The 20,247-nt window shown below is 33.5% G+C and overlaps 1 protein-coding gene across 2 annotated transcripts in view; it reads right to left on the bottom strand.

Moving 5' to 3' along the window:
- The window catches only part of LOC145692961 (calpain-5-like), a 168,361-nt gene that overhangs the window by 62,884 nt on the left and 85,230 nt on the right, over window positions 1-20,247 (bottom strand). For both annotated transcript variants that reach the window (XM_081768555.1, XM_081768556.1), the window contains one exon: window positions 2,424-2,518. In XM_081768555.1, the coding sequence (XP_081624681.1) occupies window positions 2,424-2,518 (95 nt within the window). The remainder of the gene's footprint in view (window positions 1-2,423; window positions 2,519-20,247) is intronic.

Below are 20,247 nucleotides of genomic sequence, written 5' to 3'. Positions count from 1 at the left end.
ATATATATATATACAGAGAGAGAGAGATGGAAAGATATATAGATAAATAGAGAGATAGATATGTGTGTACACTTTGATTTCATATATTCCAGCCTTTAGGTTTCACAGTGTTAACCCATAACAATCCAAAAACTACTTTCCATTTTAGCATGTTTAGATTTGTTGCAATTATTTTTTTTAAAAAAAGCTCGGAACAAAAATAATTTTATTGAGTAATGGAAAGTATTTGATTGAAATTTTATATGTTACTGCACAGTAAGCTCTACTTAAAGTGCCATAGTAATGGGAGCTGAACGACTCATCGGACGAAAGAATGCTTGGGGCCAGTCTTCACCTTTATGGTTCAAATCTGTTCCCATAACCGCGGGGTGTGTGCTACTATGTGGTGGCTGCCCCGTTTGTGTAACAAACTCATGACAGTACACCCAGATTAGCCAGTGGCTAAAAAAAGTTGATTTTTGGTTGGCCATTTTGGATTAAAGTTTCTTATATTGTCGTGACCTATTCGCAATCATACAACGTACATCTTCATACCAAGCCGAGCGGTCTGCGGCGATAGACCATGGCTTGAAGGCCCCGGGTTGAGTCCTGGAATGGTCATGTGTATGGATTTTAACAGCATTTGTTTTTTCGTATTGTGTCAGGGGGCGAAATCGTACGGGATAAAAGGATTTCAGTCTGAAAAAATTGGAGAGAAAATCCTCCCCAGGATACTTTCATGGGAGTAAAGAATTAGTAAAAATATAGGATATACATTGTATAGCAGGTTTAAAAATATGATTTGGGTATCCTATTTCTTTTCTGTTAATTATGTTCTCCAATGTTCGAATTTTGATCATTCTCATTATATTTTCTGCTTTCAACGGAGTTCCATGAATATTATACCAAATGTTCTTTAAACTTATCAAGTTCGAGAGGTTTTATATGCCTGTAAGAAACAATTTCTGAAGATAATTCAGGTCCTAATGAATATTATTCACTAGGGAAGGGAAGTATTCCCCTCCTCTCAACATGAAAGCAGAGGGCAATTTCGCACTCTGGTCAGATCAAACATTTCCGCGTAACAAAACGAAGGTCCCCCTGTAAAACCTCTTCACCTAAAGTGTTATTGTTAGTATCATAAATTTGCTGAAAGCAAACAATTTGAAGGGTTCGTCGATAATATCTTTGTTTTCTTTGTCCTTCGCCCGCCTTCCAAACGAAGAGGTGAATTTTACAACATGACTGCTGTATAATAAGCGAGCGATTGGTAAAATGGTAAAAGTATGTTTTTATGTGTATGTGTGTGTGTGTGTGTGTGTGTGTGTGTGTGAGAGAGAGAGAGAGAGAGAAGACAAAATTTTAGTTCCAAGATGACATACTTCAATTGCCGTTTTCGGTTCATATAGCAAAAAGAATACCGCCACCAGAGAATAAAGACAAGTGTAGTCTGTTCTGTTCTCTTTCGCCATCTCAGCCAGAACTTTTAACTACAGCCTGTAATGAGTGTAGTCCTTACCCAGTTTTCAAATTGAATAGATGGTGATGGTAGTTCGGTTTCTTGACCTTGTGAAAATCTTCCCTGTCTTTGATTTTGTTTGTCATCATTCCAGCCAGAAATAAAAAAATGAGAATTCCTCAGTTTACAGCAAGGGGAATTGGGGACAAGGCATTAAGGATGATATTCCTGGAAGCTCATATATCACGATTGTTTCATTCAATAGACAGAGGACACTTTTGTATGAAGGCTTTTCAACATGTTTTCTCACAACGGGGATTTTCCTTTTGCAATCTATATGACCACTGGCAATTTCAATCTTGGGCATTCCCGCCAGCGTTTTCATTTTCGAGACACGAGACGAGACGAGACATTTCACGAGACGTCCCGTCTCGTCTCGTGTCTCGTCTAAAAGGGTTCTGTCCCGTCTCGTGTCTCGTCTCGTTTACGAGACGAGACGAGACACGAGAAATGTCTCGTCTCGTGGCAACACTATTCGCGGGGATAAAAGATTCCTTGTTACACCTGTTAACCCGGGACAGTTCGCGAATCACATCTGTCCTCCCCCAAGAAATTTGATATTTAAAACATTACCGACTTGATTAGTCAGTGTTCGTGAATCTTAACTTCTTATTTATTTAATTATAATTTCTGTTATAAGCAAATGCATAACTATGACTATAATGCAATTTTTCAAGAGTGACCCGCTTTTTGATCTGAAAAATTAAATGCCGTATTCATTCAAGAAGAATAAAATTTAGGTAAGAGATAAAAGAGAAATTAATAAAGAACAGCAAAACATTACGAAATAAAAAAAATGTTCACAAGTTAATCTCATTTGAGCCATTTGTGAGAGCCACTAAAAGATGGAAATTCTTGTCTAATCTGAACTCAATTGCCCTCAAATCACTTACAAAATGTAGAAGCTTAAACATTTATACCTTACCTATACCTTTCTTCACCTTTACTCCCTGCCACAGCAATAATGGTATATACTTTGTCTTTAACAACTGCTAGATCAGATTGTCTTGAAAGAACGCTCTGAAAATATATAAAACAATGATATTTAAATTTGAAACACGAATACTGTCCCACATTCAATAAATGTAAAGAAAACATTTCAACTGCATTGATTTAACATTATATATATATATATATATATATATATATATATATATATATATATAGTGTTAATGAACTATACCGACAAACTATAAGAGGTGATTCCTCAAATCAAAATAAGGGAAAAGTTCATATGGACCATTGGCAAAAAGTGCATAGTTTCAGAGCTAGGGCTGCACACAAAATAGCGAAAAAGACAAATTTCAACAGTCCCTATTTCGAATTCCCGAAACTGTGGATGATGGTCCTTATCAACGTAAAGGAAGTCACGCATATGCAATCTAAAAATGCATATTTCATTATTGTCAATTGGTGTAAAGCGGGCCACAGAAATTCTTGAGGTACAAAGTCCGTGAGTTAGGCAACCCAACTTGGGCCCGCTATAAGATTAATTACGTCTGTTAGAGTAGCTAGGACAGCAGCATGAAGTTGCCCCACCTGTTAAAAAGAACAAATCGTAAAGTGTGTTTTTGTGCAGGAGTGAGGAGAAATGCTGGGTAACGAAATAACAAAAAGGAGTCATTGCATACTTGCACTCACAGTACACAGCACAGTACCAGAAACAAATATACGGACACCAGAGGCGCCGATGAGAAGATAACAGTCGGGGAACTTAAATAATGTTATAATTAACTCAAATGAGGGATATATAAACAAGTTAAATTACTTCAAATGACTATACATATATGCGTATATGGATACATTATGCGGTATATGTATTAGATTACTTTTTGTAAAATAAACACAAAGCCTTGAGCTGAGTTTTAAAGCTATTAACAGTAGTCCTACCTGCAACTCAATTAAAGTATGGATTGATCACTCAGGGGAAGAGCCCAGCACCTAATGAAAATTTTGGGGGTCTAACAGGGCCTGAGCTCCTAGGCTCCGCCGCCACTGATTGATATGTAATGTTACTTCGAAAGAAGAACTTATCTGATTTCATTCTTCGCTAAATAATGTTTGAAAATGCTAAATATTGTTATGCAGTAATTAATTTGTAAATATTACAAATACAAAATTCCATAACACTTAACGAGTTGGAGAACTTACCCGTATTAAACGTATTTCTCCCTAGGTTTCAAATGTAACTGAGGGTTCGTGATTTGTTTAATATTTGTGCAAATTTACACATTGAGACACAAGGAGAAAAGAGGAAAATATAGTGTCAATAAACAATAGTTTAAAAATGCACGAAATTAACGGTTAATATCAAATATAAAAACATTAACAGAATTAATTCTGTAACTCCTTTTCTCTATTCCTTTTCCTTCCTTTATTTTCAGGATTACATCATCACTGAATTTCTTCAGTGGAGATTATCTTTCATATAGCACCATCTAACTGGAGCTCAGCCTTGTAAATGAAATATTTTAAAAAGGATAAACGGCGAAAGTGGGAATCGAACCCGGGCCGCCAGGTTAGAAAACAACAACTCTAACCACTCATCTAAAGCGTTACTTCTTCCGGTCCTTCTAAATAAAGAGCCTTTTCTGTTCGATCAAAACAGTAGCTTGTTAATAGTCAGATTGATTGGCAAAACACAGGAATATGCAATTGACGAGGAGGGCGTTATATCACTGTATTCACTAAATTATCAACATTACAGATTTTTTTAAAAACAAAATACAAAACTCCTTTATTTTGAATCAAATACGGCGCGTGCATTATATTAAACAAACTAAAGACAAATCAATTGCTGCGTAGTAATCGTGGAAGTGGTCAAGGCGCGCGACCAGTAATCTGAAGGTAGGCGAATCGAATCGGATCCACGAAAGACCAGTACATTTTTTTACTTTAGAATTTTTGATAGTGATTGATCGGCGATGACACACGTTTTATTTTCTTCTGATATTTGAATACTCGGATGTTTCAATACCTCAACTATCAAATCTTCAGGAATAATAATAGTAATAATAATAATAAACTAATAATATTTATTATTATCTCATAGAAGATTAAAAGTTGGGAGTTTATTATCGCTCTATCCATAACAGAAATGTAACATTTGGCAAGAATATTTCGGTTTTGTTTAGTGTTGCTCACAAGAAGAGGAATTCTAATTTCGTTTCTGAAACAAAATAAACAAAATTGAGGCGAGAGTTAACATTTTACATTCAAGATGAGACAAGGCTAACTCAAATTATCGTTTCGCTTTGGAGATGTAAATCGAGACGAGATGAAAAGTATCGTAAACATTTCTTGTTTTATCTCGAAACTCGAAATGGTGTATGTCCATTCTTTAAGTAACAATTGCTTTGTATACTGAATCTTATACGCTATTTTGTTACTTTGTATTTTGGAGCTCATTGAATTTATTATGGTCTGTGTAGGTATTTTTGTAGCTAAGCTTTTATAATTACTTCTGCATATCCTAAAAGTTAGTTCGAGTTGAATTTGAGTTTAACGTCCCGTTCAGCAGCAAGGCTATATGAGACGTGGACCTACTAATTAACGTGTAATCCGAACCACATGAGCTCCCGCCGGGAATCGAACCTGGGACTCCCACGCCAAAGGCGCGTACGCTAACCGCTTAGCCAAGGAGGAGCTCTAAGTTTATTGTATGCCTTACTGTTCAGTGATATTCAGTTATTTTTATTACAGTTATTTTCCCTAAAACGTACAGTAGAATACATTATGCATGAAACTTCTTTGGAACGCTTTGGTTTAAAATTTTGATAGTTGAAGAGGTGTCTTGGAGCTCCAGACACCCTCCCGAAATGCCGGCTTATCTGTAAGTTTTGCCTAATTTTAGGGAAACTTTTAAAAGTTTAATACCATTATTATTATTATTATTATTATTATTATTATTATTATTATTATTATTATTATTATTATTATTATTATTATTATTATTATTATTACTGAAAATTTAAGACCTCAATAATACGTCTTATTGCAATGTAAATGAGCGTACTGAAGTTATTACAAAAAGAAAAAGTAAGGATAAGAGATAGTGATAGAGAAAGGATAAGAGCGATTAGTGTCCGAAAGGAAATGAGAGGGAGAAAGAAGATGTCAGCTCCTGGACAACATTAATATCGAAACTTCGAATGCCTAAACAGAAATTAATTAGGATTTGTCTTCATCACGATACATAGTAACACGCTTTCTTTGGCTAAAAGACTTTGGATTATGTATGCATGATATTGATATTTTGACAAAATATACATACCAATATATAAAAGAATAGTTCGTATTTACAAATTTTATTTTAACGGATATATGGATCGTGTAGGAAATCGCGAATGGAATATTATTATTTCTAGCAATAGGAGTAATAGTGAAAGACGTTCGGAATAATTGCTCGGAAACAATATTGTTTCAGACACATTTATGGCTCATAGTAGGCCCTAAGCCTGACCCTTAGGGATCGTATTCATGAATTGTTAGCTAAACACGTTAAGTTTTCCACCACAGTATGAATCAAGGTTGTAGACAGACATGTGACGTCATTTTGCTAGTATTTCCCCTGTGAAGAAAGTAGTCTCCACTCTAACTTGAAAGACCGAAAGAGATTGAGTTTTTTTCTTTTTATTATACATCAGAAATATGAATATTGTATTTCATAAAAACAACTTACCGCAGCGAGAATCAAAACGAGGACCCCTGAATCACGAAACGAATGCTCACGCCATTACGCTAAGACTGCTCTGTTAAGTAAGAGTGAGAAAAACACTCGTTTATGAAGCAAATTGCACACGTTTACGATAACGACGAAACACACTGATTTCTGTCATGATAAAGTACTATAGTCGAAAGACTTCAAATTTAAATTAAAAAACAAAAATATACATATAGTGCCTCAGCCACTTTCTCTTCTGATTCACCGAAAGTATCTCCGTAACGTGTCTTTATTATACTTAGTAATACTCGTTTTTTAAGCTATTTCCAGGAACTTTGAACGACAGGGACACGAACACAGATACATCGAAAACACATACAATTTCAAAGGATCTCCCTCCGGGAATTGAACACGGGACCACGAGCACTGAACTATCTGAGGTAGTGATGGCGTGGGTCAATGAAAACCTGACCCACCACCCACCATGAACCACCATGACCTTTCACCAACCTTGACCCACTCTGACCCACCACCTACCATGACACACTCGGACCCACCACTCACCACGATCCACTCGTACCAACTACTCACAATGACCCACTCTGACCCACAATCCACCGACCCGCTCCGACCCACCACCTACCAAAACACATCGTTATCAACTCTGACATATGATACACAGCCTCTTCTCTACTGACTAAAGAGTTTATACTTGTAATAGTAAAACCAGGTTGTGAAATTCTAACTAATCGAAGTTTAAATTTTTACGGTCACTCGCTCAAGCACCCGTCTATTTCAATAACGGGGATCTGACCTTTACTGTATATATAAAACGGTGAAGTGTTTATCATAGGACAAATTTCGATGAATTTCAATTTAATTATCATGGTACAATTTATTTTCTTGTTGAATTATTGATACTTTTCAGTGGAAAAATGCATGAAATTTGAAAGTCCCAAATCAAGGTAAGTAGACAAACGTACAGTCCAAACTTAAAATTACCGTGTGATTAAGAGTACATTACAAATTTTATGTCTATTTTGTCACAACTTTATTGCTTGTTTGTTCTGTGCCCTAATAGCTCCATATAATAAACATGAGCTTAAGCAATTATTATAGTAGAAAGCGAATGGTTTTTGTTTCTCAATTTGTGAATTTGTTTCTCATCTAACATCGATCATTTTCAATTATTTTTATAAATCAACCCACTACCAATTTTGCATATATAGAAAGTGCCGCCTCCTGCTCATAAAGAAGAATTTTAGAAAATGCTATGAGACGTTGTGTTCATTTTCAATAGAGAGTTAATATACTGAATTTGAGCTCCATAAGTTTAACGGCTTGCGAGATACTCATTTTTTTAACAGAAATTCGAATCCCCACTACCTCCTTAAGATATTATTATAATGTAAAAAGTGATAACATCCTAGTTTGGATTACGGTCTAACTATATACCAAAAGTCATTTAATTTGACTTTGTAATTTGGCCGTGATGATCAGGCACAAATAGTTACATAAATTTTTATATAATAATTTATATAGTGTAATGGTTTAAAAATATATTGTTTCCAGTAGTTAGCTCCTCTAAAAACTCACAGGCTGTATGTCTTGAAAGCCAAGTAGTAGTATAAGTCCTATTGTTATTATTGCAATTACAAATATCAATGTTCAAAAATGCTGAAGTTCCTTTTTCACTTAGAAGGAGAAGGCAGACTTTGATAAGTGAACTTCGGGACCATTTTTTGCGAGTTGGTAGTGCACATTTAAAGTATTAATATTGCAAATTGGGAGAGCGTAATGGCCAAAAATAACGGAGAAAAACCGTCTTAAAGTTTTCTACTCGCTGTATATATTGTACGACGCACAAAATTACCAAGTGGCGGCTTGGCAAAGTAAGGAGAATCTTTGACTCATCATTAAAGGGTTCCAGATTCAATTCCTGTTCGAGTCAAACTTCTTCCTTTTGCTTCAACCAATAAAGTAGCCATTTGTATATTAATTCACAAGTAAGTAAAATATTATACTAACTATAAGTAAAATATTAATTCACTATATGTTTACAATGAATAAAACAATAGAAATTTTCAAATTACTTGTAAAATCTTTTAATGTTCCATGTTAACTACGGTAGGAACAAAGTTTAATCTATTCCGTAAATATTATTGTTACCGTAGTTGTTATGTAAAAAATGTTCTTGACGCTTCATATCTACATATGTAAACAGTGTGCGAATTACAAGGGGAATAAGGAGGAAATCTTTGGTTATAGCAACATCCAGTATTAGCAAACGGAATATCCCCCTCAACTGCTTTGTAATTCGCAAACTGTCAACAGATGTAGACACGAGGCGTCAAGAACATTTATTACACAACGACTGTCGTAACCAGTGGTATATTTAAGGGCGGTGCTTCCGGGCTTAAGCCCCTCCGAAATGTTATTTACCATATTAAAGTAAATGAAATATCTTGGAGAATTTTCATATTTCCATGACTAAGACGCCACTGGTAGTAACCATAATATAACTCGTGATATCAGTATATTTACGGAATAGATTAAATTTTGTTTGCCAGTTAACATGTAACATTCAAAGATTTTAAAAGTGATTTGAAAATTTCTATTGTTTTATTCATTATAAACATTCGGTGAGTTAATATTTTACTTAGAGTTACAACTTCCTCCTTAATTGGTTGAAGCAAAAAAAAGATGTATGACTCGAACAGGAATCGAACCGGGACACTTTACCTATAAGTTACAGATTTTACTCACTCTACCACACCGTCACTTGGTAAATTCGAGCGTCGTACGATATATGCATCGAGTAGAAAACTTTAAGACGGTTTTTCTCTGTTATTTTTGGCCATAGCGCTCTCCCAGTTTGTAATATTACTCTTTAAATGTGCACTACCACCTCGCAAAAAGGCCCCGAAGTTCGTTTACCAAACTCTGCCTTCTCCTTGTTAGAGATACTCATCTCAGATAAGTAAACAGAAACAAATGAAAAAGGAAGGGTAATGGAGGCCTTGAAAGTAAAACGTAGATAAATTCACAAGTGTTCAGAAGCTTATTTTTAATGACGTTCGACCCTAGCAATATGAGCTAAATACGCGGTTCTGATTAGTTGAAGTTAACTTTTTCTCGCCACTTACCAAAAATATAGCAGAAATGAACTACAAACTATTGTAGGTCTTCGTGGCCGAGACTGCTAGCACAACTGGTTAGTAATTATAATTACTTTTGGTGTGGGTTCAAACACACCTCAGAGAAGCCTTTTTAATTCTTATATTTCATTTTTATTACGTTTCGATTTCTATTAAAATGTGATAAATAATACTCAGAAAAGTGATTTAGTTACGTAACGCGCGCAGTTTTCCTACACGAATCCATAGTAAAGGTAGTAATAGCAGTAGTAGTAACAGCGGGTCAGAAGCCCCGCAGGGCTCGTTTTGTTCCAGCTTGACTGCCATGATATTAATTTAACCCCAGATGGTTTACCCAACATTGTTAGGGTCGTCAAGTCTAGGAGGCTTACGTGGGGAGGTCATGTAGCTAGAATGGAAGAAAGTAGAAACGCTTTCAGTCTTGACTGGAAGACCAATCGGAAAACGACCATTAGGAAGACCTAGGCGCAGATGGGAGGACAATATTAAGATGGATCTCGCAGAAATTGGAATACAAAGTAGAAACTGGATGCAGTTAGCTAAGGATAGAAGTCAGTGGAGAGCTTTTGTAAACGCGGCATTGAACCTCCGGGTTCCATAGGCCATAGAGTTGGTTGGTTAGTTTATATATATATATATATATATATATATATATATATATATATATATATATATATATATATATATATATATATATCACCTCCCCATGTTGCGGGCCATGGAATCGGAAGTATCATCATCATCTCAGCCACCCCCAAAAATGTGGATTCAGCACTAATATCGGCCATTTTCGATCATTTTATATATCTCTTTCTTCCCCTCCCCCAAGTGCCGGGGCTGATTTTGGATTTAAAAAGGATGGGAAATGTCACTGTTAATCTGAATGATTAACAGTGACCCGAAAACTATGGATTAGACATAATATTGATAATTTCGATCATTTTTAAATGTCTATAGTAGTAGAAAATGGATCGGTCTGGGCCATATTTGGCCATACTTGCTCAACTCAGGAGCCCCTGAGAAATTGAACACCTTACATCGTGAACCCACGGTCTTTTACGACCTCCATTTTAGGGGTGAATTTATTCCCTTTTATGAGCATATTTTTCAACCCCTATTTTAACATAGCAGATAACATATAAGATTAAGAACACATAGAAGAGCATAAGACTACGTAACATAGCAAGGGTGAACTCGTTCCCTTTTATGAGCATATTTTCCAACCCCTATTTTAACATAGCAGATAACACATAAGATTACGAACACATATAAGACCATAAGACTATGTAACATAGCAGAGCTAATACAAGAGTATGGCTCATTTTCCAATCCCTATTTTAACATTGCAGAAATTACACTGATACTACGAACACATAGTACATTACGAACACATAGCAGATGCATAAGACTCGTTCCACAACTATTTGAACATAGCACAGCTAATAAAAGAGTATGGCTCATTTTTCAACCCTTATTTTACCATAACAGTAATCACACAGAGACTACGAAACAAAGCGAAGATTAAAAATAGTCCATTTTAGGGGGTGTACTTGTTCTCTTTTATGAGTACATTTTAGAGGGTGAACTCGTTCCCTTTAATGATCACTTTTTCAACCCTTATTTTAACATAGTAGATAATACATAAGACTACGTACTTTTTCCACCCTTTATTTTACCATAACAGAGAATACATGGAGACAACGAACACATAGTAGAGCAGATAATCTTTTGTGATCACTTTTCCACCCCTATTTTTACCATGGCAGGTAATACATAAGACTACGTAACGTAGCAGGGGTGAACTTGTTCCAACCCCTATTTTAACATAGACAGTGAGCACATTATAGTAAAGATTACTGAACCGTCCACCCACGGTTTACAAGGGGTGTATTCATTCTCTTTGATGATCACTTTTCCAACCCTAATTGAACATAGCAGAGATGTATTCGTTTAGGGTGTATTCATTCTCTTTTATGAGCATCGTTTCCAATCCTTATACGAACACAGCAACAAACTAGACAATAATGGGGATGTACTTGTTCCCTTTTTAAACCCTATTTCCCACAGAGATTACGGACATAGGAGATTACATAGCAAAGATTTTTTTATAGTTTATGTGGGATACGCCCTTTTTATGACAATTTTTTACCGATTTGGATGAAACTCGGCATATGGAGGTTTTCGACCATGCTGATTACGAATATCATATTTATTTCTACCCGGGTCTTATTGTTTATATGAGATACGCCCTTTGTATGACACTTAGAACCTAATAACTCGAAAACGGAGCCAAATATTGAGGTGCTGACCAAAAAGTACTGACCGTAGAGGTCAAAGGTCAAAACTCGAAAATGGATCTACATATTGAGGTGCTGTTTACAAATCTAGTAATAGGTCATCAACTAGTACAAGTTAAAAAAGTACTGACTATCGAGGTCAAAGGTCAAAATACTTAAACCTTAATAACTTGTAAACAGCGTGTCGGATAAATTTGTGTGACCTATTCAGTTTTGTACCAAGCAGAAAAAGTGAAGAATGAATAAATTTGTGTGGCTCACTTCGAGAAAGAAACCAGATATAAAATACTCAGCTAGTTAAAATGCCACATAACCTTGTACGATTTAAATAAAAAAGAGATAAATTTGAGTGACCTATTCAAAATTGTACCAACGAGGAATGCCATTTTGTACTACTCAAATAAACGAAGGATTAAATTTGTAGAACTTAAGAAAAGCGAAAAAGGCCCATTTTAATTAAACGAATCAATAAATTTATACTAACCAGAAAAAAGCGAAGAAGGACCATTTTAACTAACTCAGACTTTTATACAATTTTGTACTACTCCAATAAACGAAGAAGTATTCAGTTTTGTACCAACTAGAAAAAAAGACGAAGGAGGACCATGTTAACTATTTAAATAAACATAGGAAGAAATTTGTACAGCGAGGAAAAGCAAAGAAATAGCATTTTAATGCCATTTAAATGAACGAAGGAATACATTTGGATAGAGTATTTAGTTTTGTACCAACGAGAAAAAAGAAGTGAAGAATGAATAAAATTTGGGAGGTCTATTCTCTTTTGTACCAACTGGAAAAGTGAAGAAGAGCCACTTCAACTATCTTAAAATTTTATATCATTATGTACTGTTTAAAAAAAACACAAAAATGACACTTTTAACTAGCTCAGATTTATGTAACTTTTGAACTACTGAAATGTTCTGTTTTTGTATCAAACCAGAAAAAATCCTATGAAGGATTATAATTTCTGCAACGAAAGAATAATTTTGATGTTCTACTTTTTATACCAACGAGAAAAATAAATTTGAATACGAAAGAATAAATTTGAGTGACCTATTCAATTTTGTACCCATGAGAAATTGCATTTTAACTGGCTCAGAATTAGAGTGGTCTAAAAAAGGCGAAGAAGGTCTATTTTATATAATTTTACTACTCAAATAAACAATGAAGTATTTAGTTTTGTACCACCGAGAAAAACAAAGAAATTGTACCATTTTGGAGTATTCAAATAAACAAAGGACTTATAATTTGTGTCAACTCTAAAAAGGGTCATTTTAAATAGAGTATTTTACACCATTTTGTATTATTTCAACAAACAAAAGGAAAAAGCAAAAAAGGATCATTTAACTAGTCTAATAAACGAAGGCATAAATATGAGTGAGCTATTTAATTTTGTAGGAACCAGAGGATCATTTTATACCATTTTGTACTACTCAAATAAACGAAAGAATAAAATTGTACTAACCAGGAAAAGCGAAGAAGGCCCATTTTAACTAACTGAGAATTTCTGTACCTTTTTGTACTATTTAAACAAACGATGGAATAAATTTTAGTGGCCTGCTTTTTGTACTAACCAGAAAAATCGAAGAAGGTCCAATTTAGCTATATCAGAATTTATATACCTTTGTCCTAGTCCAATGAACGAAAGAACAAATTTGGGTGTTTTACTTTTTATACCAAACAAAGAACCATTTTAGCTAGCTGAGTATTTTATATCATTTTGTACTACTCAAATAAACGAAAGAAAAAGCGAAAAAAGACCATTTTAACTAGATCAAACACAATTTTAACTAGCGCAGAATGTCTGTACCGCAAAAATTAATTTGGATTGACTAACAAGAAAGAAAGCAAAGATATGCCATATTAACTATTTAAATATTTAATAAACAAAGAGATAAATTTATGTGATCTATTCCATTTTGTACCCAAGGAGAAATGCTCTTTTAACTAGCTAAGAATTTATAAAAAAGCGAAGAAGGTCCATTTTAACTATTTAAATAAACGAAGGAATATATTTGAGTGGTCTATTCAATTTTATACCAACGAAAAATGCCATTTTTGTCTATCTCAGGATTTCTACTGCATGTTGCATTATTTAAACAAACGAATGGCTAAATTTGAGAAAGCGAACATGGACCATTTTAACTAACTCAGAATTTTATATCATTTTGTAATACTTAAATTTGGAAGAATTATTTAGTTTTGGTACCAAGCAGAAAAAGAAAACAAAGGTATAAATTTGTACTGACCAGAAAAGCGAAGACATTTTTTAAAAAAATAATAAATTTATTGAAGTGTCCTATTTCCATTTGTACCAACGAGAACCATTTTTAACTGGCTTAGAATTTTATGCATTTTGTAAAATTTGTACCAAACCGAAAAAAGCAAGGAAATACCATTTTAAATAGCTCAGCATGTTATAACTTTTGGTCTACCCAATTTCTTGACCATGTACTATTTAAACAAACAAAGGAATAAATTTCTGTGTGACCTATTCACTTTTGTAACACGCAGAAAAAGGAAAGAACTAACATTTTGTACTAATCAAATTTGGGTGGTCTATTTAGTTTTGTCCATTCATTAACTAACTCAAACAAACGAAAGAATAAATTTGAGTGGCTTCAGCAAAGAAGGTCACAATCTATACCTTTTTGTGCTATTAAATTTGAGTGACCTATTCAATTTTGTACCAAGTAGAAAAAAATAAAGAATGAATAAATTTTGTTTGCAATTAAAAAACCGGAGAAGGTCTATTTTTATGTACATTTTGTACTACTCAAATTCTACTTTCTGTACCAACCAGAAGAAAATCAAAGAAGGGTCATTTTAACTAGCTCAGAATTTCTATACCCTTTTGTGCTATTCAAATAAACGAAAAAAACGAAGAATAATCTTATATCCTTTCGTACTAATTAAATTTGTGACCTATTCACTTTTATAGCACGCAGAAAAAGCTCCTCTTAGTTTTGTACCAACCACGAAAAAAGTGAAGAAGGTTCGTTTTGTATTACTCTAATAAATTTGGGTGGTCTATTACATTTTTGTAACAATCAAAAGAAAACCTCAGAATGTTATACCTTTGTGGTGCTACATTTTGTATATTTTTGTGCCATCCAGATCACTTTATTTATTTCTTTTAAAGAAAACAATACACTACTTTCACTGACAATTCAGTTGCCAGAGTCCAATTTTTGTAATCTATTAAATTCTGAATATTACAATACTACAAATTGATCCATTTATAAAATAATATAGTTAACAGTTAAATTCTCTGTAACCCTTTGTAATTTTAGCCCTAATATGTTCGTCTATTCATACACAATCAAATGCATATGCTACAGTGGGCTCAGTGTTCATTTACAGAATTAAATAATTGTTTATCTTTCTCTAAAAACATTTCTACTATTTCTTTGATATAATAATCACACTCTGTAATGTATTCATACACCAGATTAAATTTTTTCTCCAAAGTGTAAGTGTTCTTAATATTACAACCTTTAAAATGCTTCTTTAAATAAAGTTTATAGATTTTCTCTCTCATTTCACGTTTAATTAAGATCGTCCACACCTTTTGTAATAATTCATAATCCTACCGCAGGAAATAGTTGTGATCTTTTTCATTTTCATTATGTTCAGAACATGCTTCACATAATAATACTGAATTTGGAGTGTACTCATTAAATAATTGTATAACACATGTATCACTAATACGTTCACTAGTACACTCGCACTCATTAGCTTCCACTTCAAAACAGTTAATATTTGAAACACTGTCATCATCACATTCAGGGAGTATTTCATCATTATATCTATTATATCGTCTAAAATAATGCACTTCTTGTATTTCTTGTGATGAATATATGATTATCACTTTATCACGTAATTCATTGAGCAAATCGGGATCAGACGGATGAATTAACAGTATAGGTTTTTCGTTTTCACGCTGAATTTCTTTTTCTCTAGGTGAAACATAAACAATCTCCGTGCTAGTCATTTTTTCTGCTCTTCAGCAAAAACAAATCAAATAATTTTTTCAATTGTGATACATCTATTTATATATCTACAATAAAAACATTCTATGCATTCTCCGTGTTTAATAATATGTTTCAAGCAATACAAAGAAACAATTCGTTAATATAACATCATGATGTATGTTCCATTATTTTCTAAATATAATATTTTCCAATACATAAATGCAAAAATATATATTTGTCTTTTTGGACTTAGACGAGGAAGGAAAGTTTAAAAAAATAATTGAATCGTTGAGCAATAGGCAGTACCTTAGGACTCTCACTATACTAGCAATACAAATGATAGGTAGCGCATTCGTAACGTTGCTTAAATATCTGCAGCACTCTATAGATGGTGTTCAACATGGATCTTTAAAAAAACTTTCCTTCTCCTTGATGAGCTGATTCTTCTGAAATGTCCAAGCATGCTGTTTCTTCTTTTTTCTTTAGTACGCCAATTGCTATGAAGTATGTTCTACTGAATTAAGTTATAATTGAATTATGACGCAACTCTGGTTTGTTAAATCTCACGTTCAAATATTTTATGAGCCTTACTTAGAGACGGGAGTCAATTTAAATTGTTCTCTGGATGACACAAAAATATACAAAATGTAACACCGCAACTAAATGAACCAATCGTTTATTTTAATCCTTCACAAAGGTATAAAATGTATCATCTTCACTTTTCTTCTGATTGTTACAAAAATGAATAGACCATCCAAATTTATTAGAATAATACAAAATGGTATAAAAATACCGAGCTTGTTATAATGGACCTTCGTGGTTGGTATAAAACTAAAAGGGGCTTTTTCTGCTTGCTAGAAAAGTGAATAGGTCACACAAATGTATTTCTTCGTTTATTTGAATAGCATAAAAAGGTATAGAAATTTCTTCGTTTGTTTGAGTAGCAGAATATGGTTTTTCTTTGTTCTTCTCTGGTTGGTACAGAAAGTACATAAATACTGAACTATTTAAAATAGACCTTCTCCGCGTTTTTAATTGCTAATACAAAAGTAAAGAACCAAACAATTTATTCATTCTTCAATAGGTCACTCAAATTTAACCCTTCATTTATTTTAATAGCACAAACAGGCTAGTTACCATTGACCTTCTTTGCTTAAGGCACTCAAATTTATTCTTTCGTTAGTTTGAGTTAGTACAAAATGTTAGTTCTTTCATTTTTCTGCTTGTTACAAAAGTGAATAGATCACACAAATTTATTCCTTTGTTTGTTTAAATAGTACATGGTTAAGAAATCGGGTAGACCAAAAGCACAAAAAGTTATAACATGCTGAGCTATTTAAAATGGTCTTTCTTCCCTTTTTGGTTAGCACAAAAATGGTATTTCCTAGCTTTTTTCGGTTTGGTACAAATTTTACAAAAAGATATAAAATTCTAAGCCAGTTAAAAATGGTTCTCGTTGGTACAAAAGGAAATAAAACACCCCCAATAAATTTATTATTTTTTTAAATGTCTTCGCTTTTCTCATCAGTATATTTTTATTCCTTTTTCTGCTTGGAACAAAACTAAATAATCCATCCAAATTTGAGTATTACAAAATGATATAAAATTCTGAGTCCATGTTCGCTTCTTCAAAATTTAGTCCTTCATTTGTTTAAATAGCAAAACATGGCCTGGAAATGAGATTTCTCGTTGGTATAAAATTCAATAGGCCACTCAAATGGTCTTTCTTCGCTTTTTGTGGTTATTACAAATTTATTCCTTTGTTTATTTGTGTAGCTTTTTTTCTGTTTGGTACAAATATTACAAAAAGGCATAAAAATCTAAGCCTATTATGAATGGTTAGAACACCCATTTTTAAATGGCAACATTAGGTATGAAAAAGCTGAGCTAGTTAAAATGTATCATCTTTACTTTTCTTCGAATGAGTACAAAAACTTAGACTACTCAAGTTATCCTCAGTTTTTTAATGGTACAAAAAAGTATAAAATGGCCCTTCTTTCGTTTATTTGAGTAGTACAAAATTGTACAGAAATATTGAACTAGTTACAATGGGCCTTCTTCGGTTTTCTCTCTGGTCTCACTCATATTTATGCCTTCGTTTATTAGACTAGTTTAAAATGGTTCTTTTTTGCTTTTTCCTTTTGTTTGTTGAAATAATACAGAATGGCCCTTTTTAGAGTTAACACAAATTATAAATCCTTTCTTTGTTTTTCTCGGTAGTATAAAACTAAATACTCCATTGTTTATTTGAGTAGTAAAATTCTGAGTCAGTTAAAATGGCATTTCTCATTGGTACAAAATTGAATAGGTCACTTTAATTTGTTCTTTCGTTACAGAAATTATGAACTTGTTAAAATGATCCTTCTTTGGTTTTTTCTGATTGACACAAAAATAGAACATTCAAATTTCTTCTCTTGTTACATAAATTCTGAGCTAGTTAAAATGGTCAACTTTCGTTTGTTTAAACATTACATAATGATATAAAATTCTAAGCTAGTTAAAGTAGCTCTTCTTCTCTTTTCCAGTTGGTAAAAAAGAAAATAATCCACCTAAATTTTATTCATTCTTCACTTCTTTTTTTCTGGTTGGTATAAAACTAAATACTGTATTCCTTCGTTTATTGGAGTAGTACAAAACGGTATAAAAGTCTGAGTTAGTTAAAATGATCCTCCTTCGGTTTTATTTATCTGAGTAGTACAAAATGATATAAAATTCTGAGCTAGATAAAATGACATTTCTCGTTGGTACAAAGTTGAATAGGTCATTCAAATTTATCTTTTCGTTTGTTTAAATAGTTAAAATGGAATATCTTTGCTTTCTTCTGATTGGTACAAAAATAAAATAGACCACTGAAATTTGTTCCCTCTATTATTTGAATAGCACAAAAAGGTAAAAAATTCTGAGCTAGTTAAAATGACCCTTCTTTGATTTTGTTCTGATTGGTACAAAAATAAAATTTGGGTAGTACAAAATTGTACAGAAATATTGAACTAGTTAAAATGGACCTTCTTCACTTTTTTCCTGTATCATACAAAGCTAAATACTCCATCCAAATTTGAGTAAAATGGTCCATGTTCGCTTTCTCAAATTTAGCCCTTCGTTTTGTTTAAATAATACAAGATGACATATAATTCTCAGCTAGTTAATATGGTATATCTTTGCTTTCTTTCTTGTTAGTCCATCCAAATTAATTTTTGTGTTACAGAAATTCTGCGCTAGTTAAAATTGTGTTTATTTGATTTCTTTCTCATTAATACAAAAGTAAATAAGCCACTCACTTTTTTCTGCTTGGTACAAAATTGAATAGATCACACAAATGTATTAAATGAGGAAACGTAATCTCAATATGTGACTTCGTTTACGAGATTGACCTTTGACCTCGATGGTCGTTATTTTTGAAACTTGTAGTAGTTGATGACCTCTTATTATATTTGGAAACAGCACCTGAATATGTTGATCCGTTTAAGAGTTATTCGGCTTTAAATATTTGATCTTTGACCTCGATGGTCAGTACTTTTTTAGCATGTACTAGTTGATGACCTATTACTAGATTTGGAAACAACACCTCAATACGTTGCTTCGTTTCCGAGTTATTAGGTTTTAAGTATTTTGACCTTTGACCTCGATGGTCATTACTCTTTTAACATGTACTAGTTGATGACCTATTGCTAGATTTGGAAACAGCACCTCAGTATGTCGACCTATTTTCGAGTTATTTGGTTTTAAGTATTTTGACCTTTGACCTCGATGGCCACTATTTTTGGAACTTGTAGTAGTTGATGACCAATTAATAAATGTGGAAACACCACCTCAATATGTGACTCCGTTTTCGAATTATTGGGTTTTAAGTATTTTGACCTTTGACCTCAATGGTCAACACTTTTGGGACATATGGTCTTTGATGACCAATTACTAAAAGTGGAAACACCATCTCAATATGTGGATCCGTTTCCGAGTTATTAGGTTTTAAGTATTTTGACCTTTGACCTTGATGGCCACTAATTTTGAGACATGTAGTACCTGATGGCCTCTTGTTAAATGTGGAAACAGCACCTCAATACGTTGCTTCGTTTCCGAGTTTTGACCTTTGACTTCGATGGTCATTACTTTTTTAACATGTACTAGTTGATGACCTATTGCTAGATTTGGAAACAGCACCTCAGTATGTCGACCTATTTTCGAGTTATTTGGTTTTAAGTATTTTGACCTTTGACCTCGATGGCCACTATTTTTGGAACTTGTAGTAGTTGATGACCAATCACTAAATGTGGAAACACCACCTCAATATGTGACTCCGTTTTCGAATTATTGGGTTTTAAGTATTTTGACCTTTGACCTCAATGGTCAACACTTTTGGGACATGTGGTCTTTGATGACCAATTACTAAAAGTGGAAACACCATCTCAATATGTGGCTCCGTTTTCGAGTTATTAGGTTTTAAGTATTTTGACCTTTGGCCTCGATGGTCATTATTTTTGGAACTTGTAGTAGTTGATGACCTATTACTAAATGTAGCTCCGTTTCCGAGTTTGACCTTTGTTCACGAAAGTCAGTAGTTTGAGGACATGCTTGTGTCATTTCTGCTATGTTAAATTAGGGGTTGGGAATGAAATCAGTGCTACGTTAAAATAGAGGTGGAGAATGCGTTCATAAATTT

Source organism: Thermobia domestica, chromosome 8 (assembly GCF_964235325.1).
Source record: "Thermobia domestica chromosome 8, izTheDome1.hap1.1, whole genome shotgun sequence".
Taxonomy (NCBI): Eukaryota; Metazoa; Arthropoda; class Insecta; order Zygentoma; family Lepismatidae; genus Thermobia; species Thermobia domestica.
This window is presented reverse-complemented; position numbering and strand designations above follow the sequence as displayed.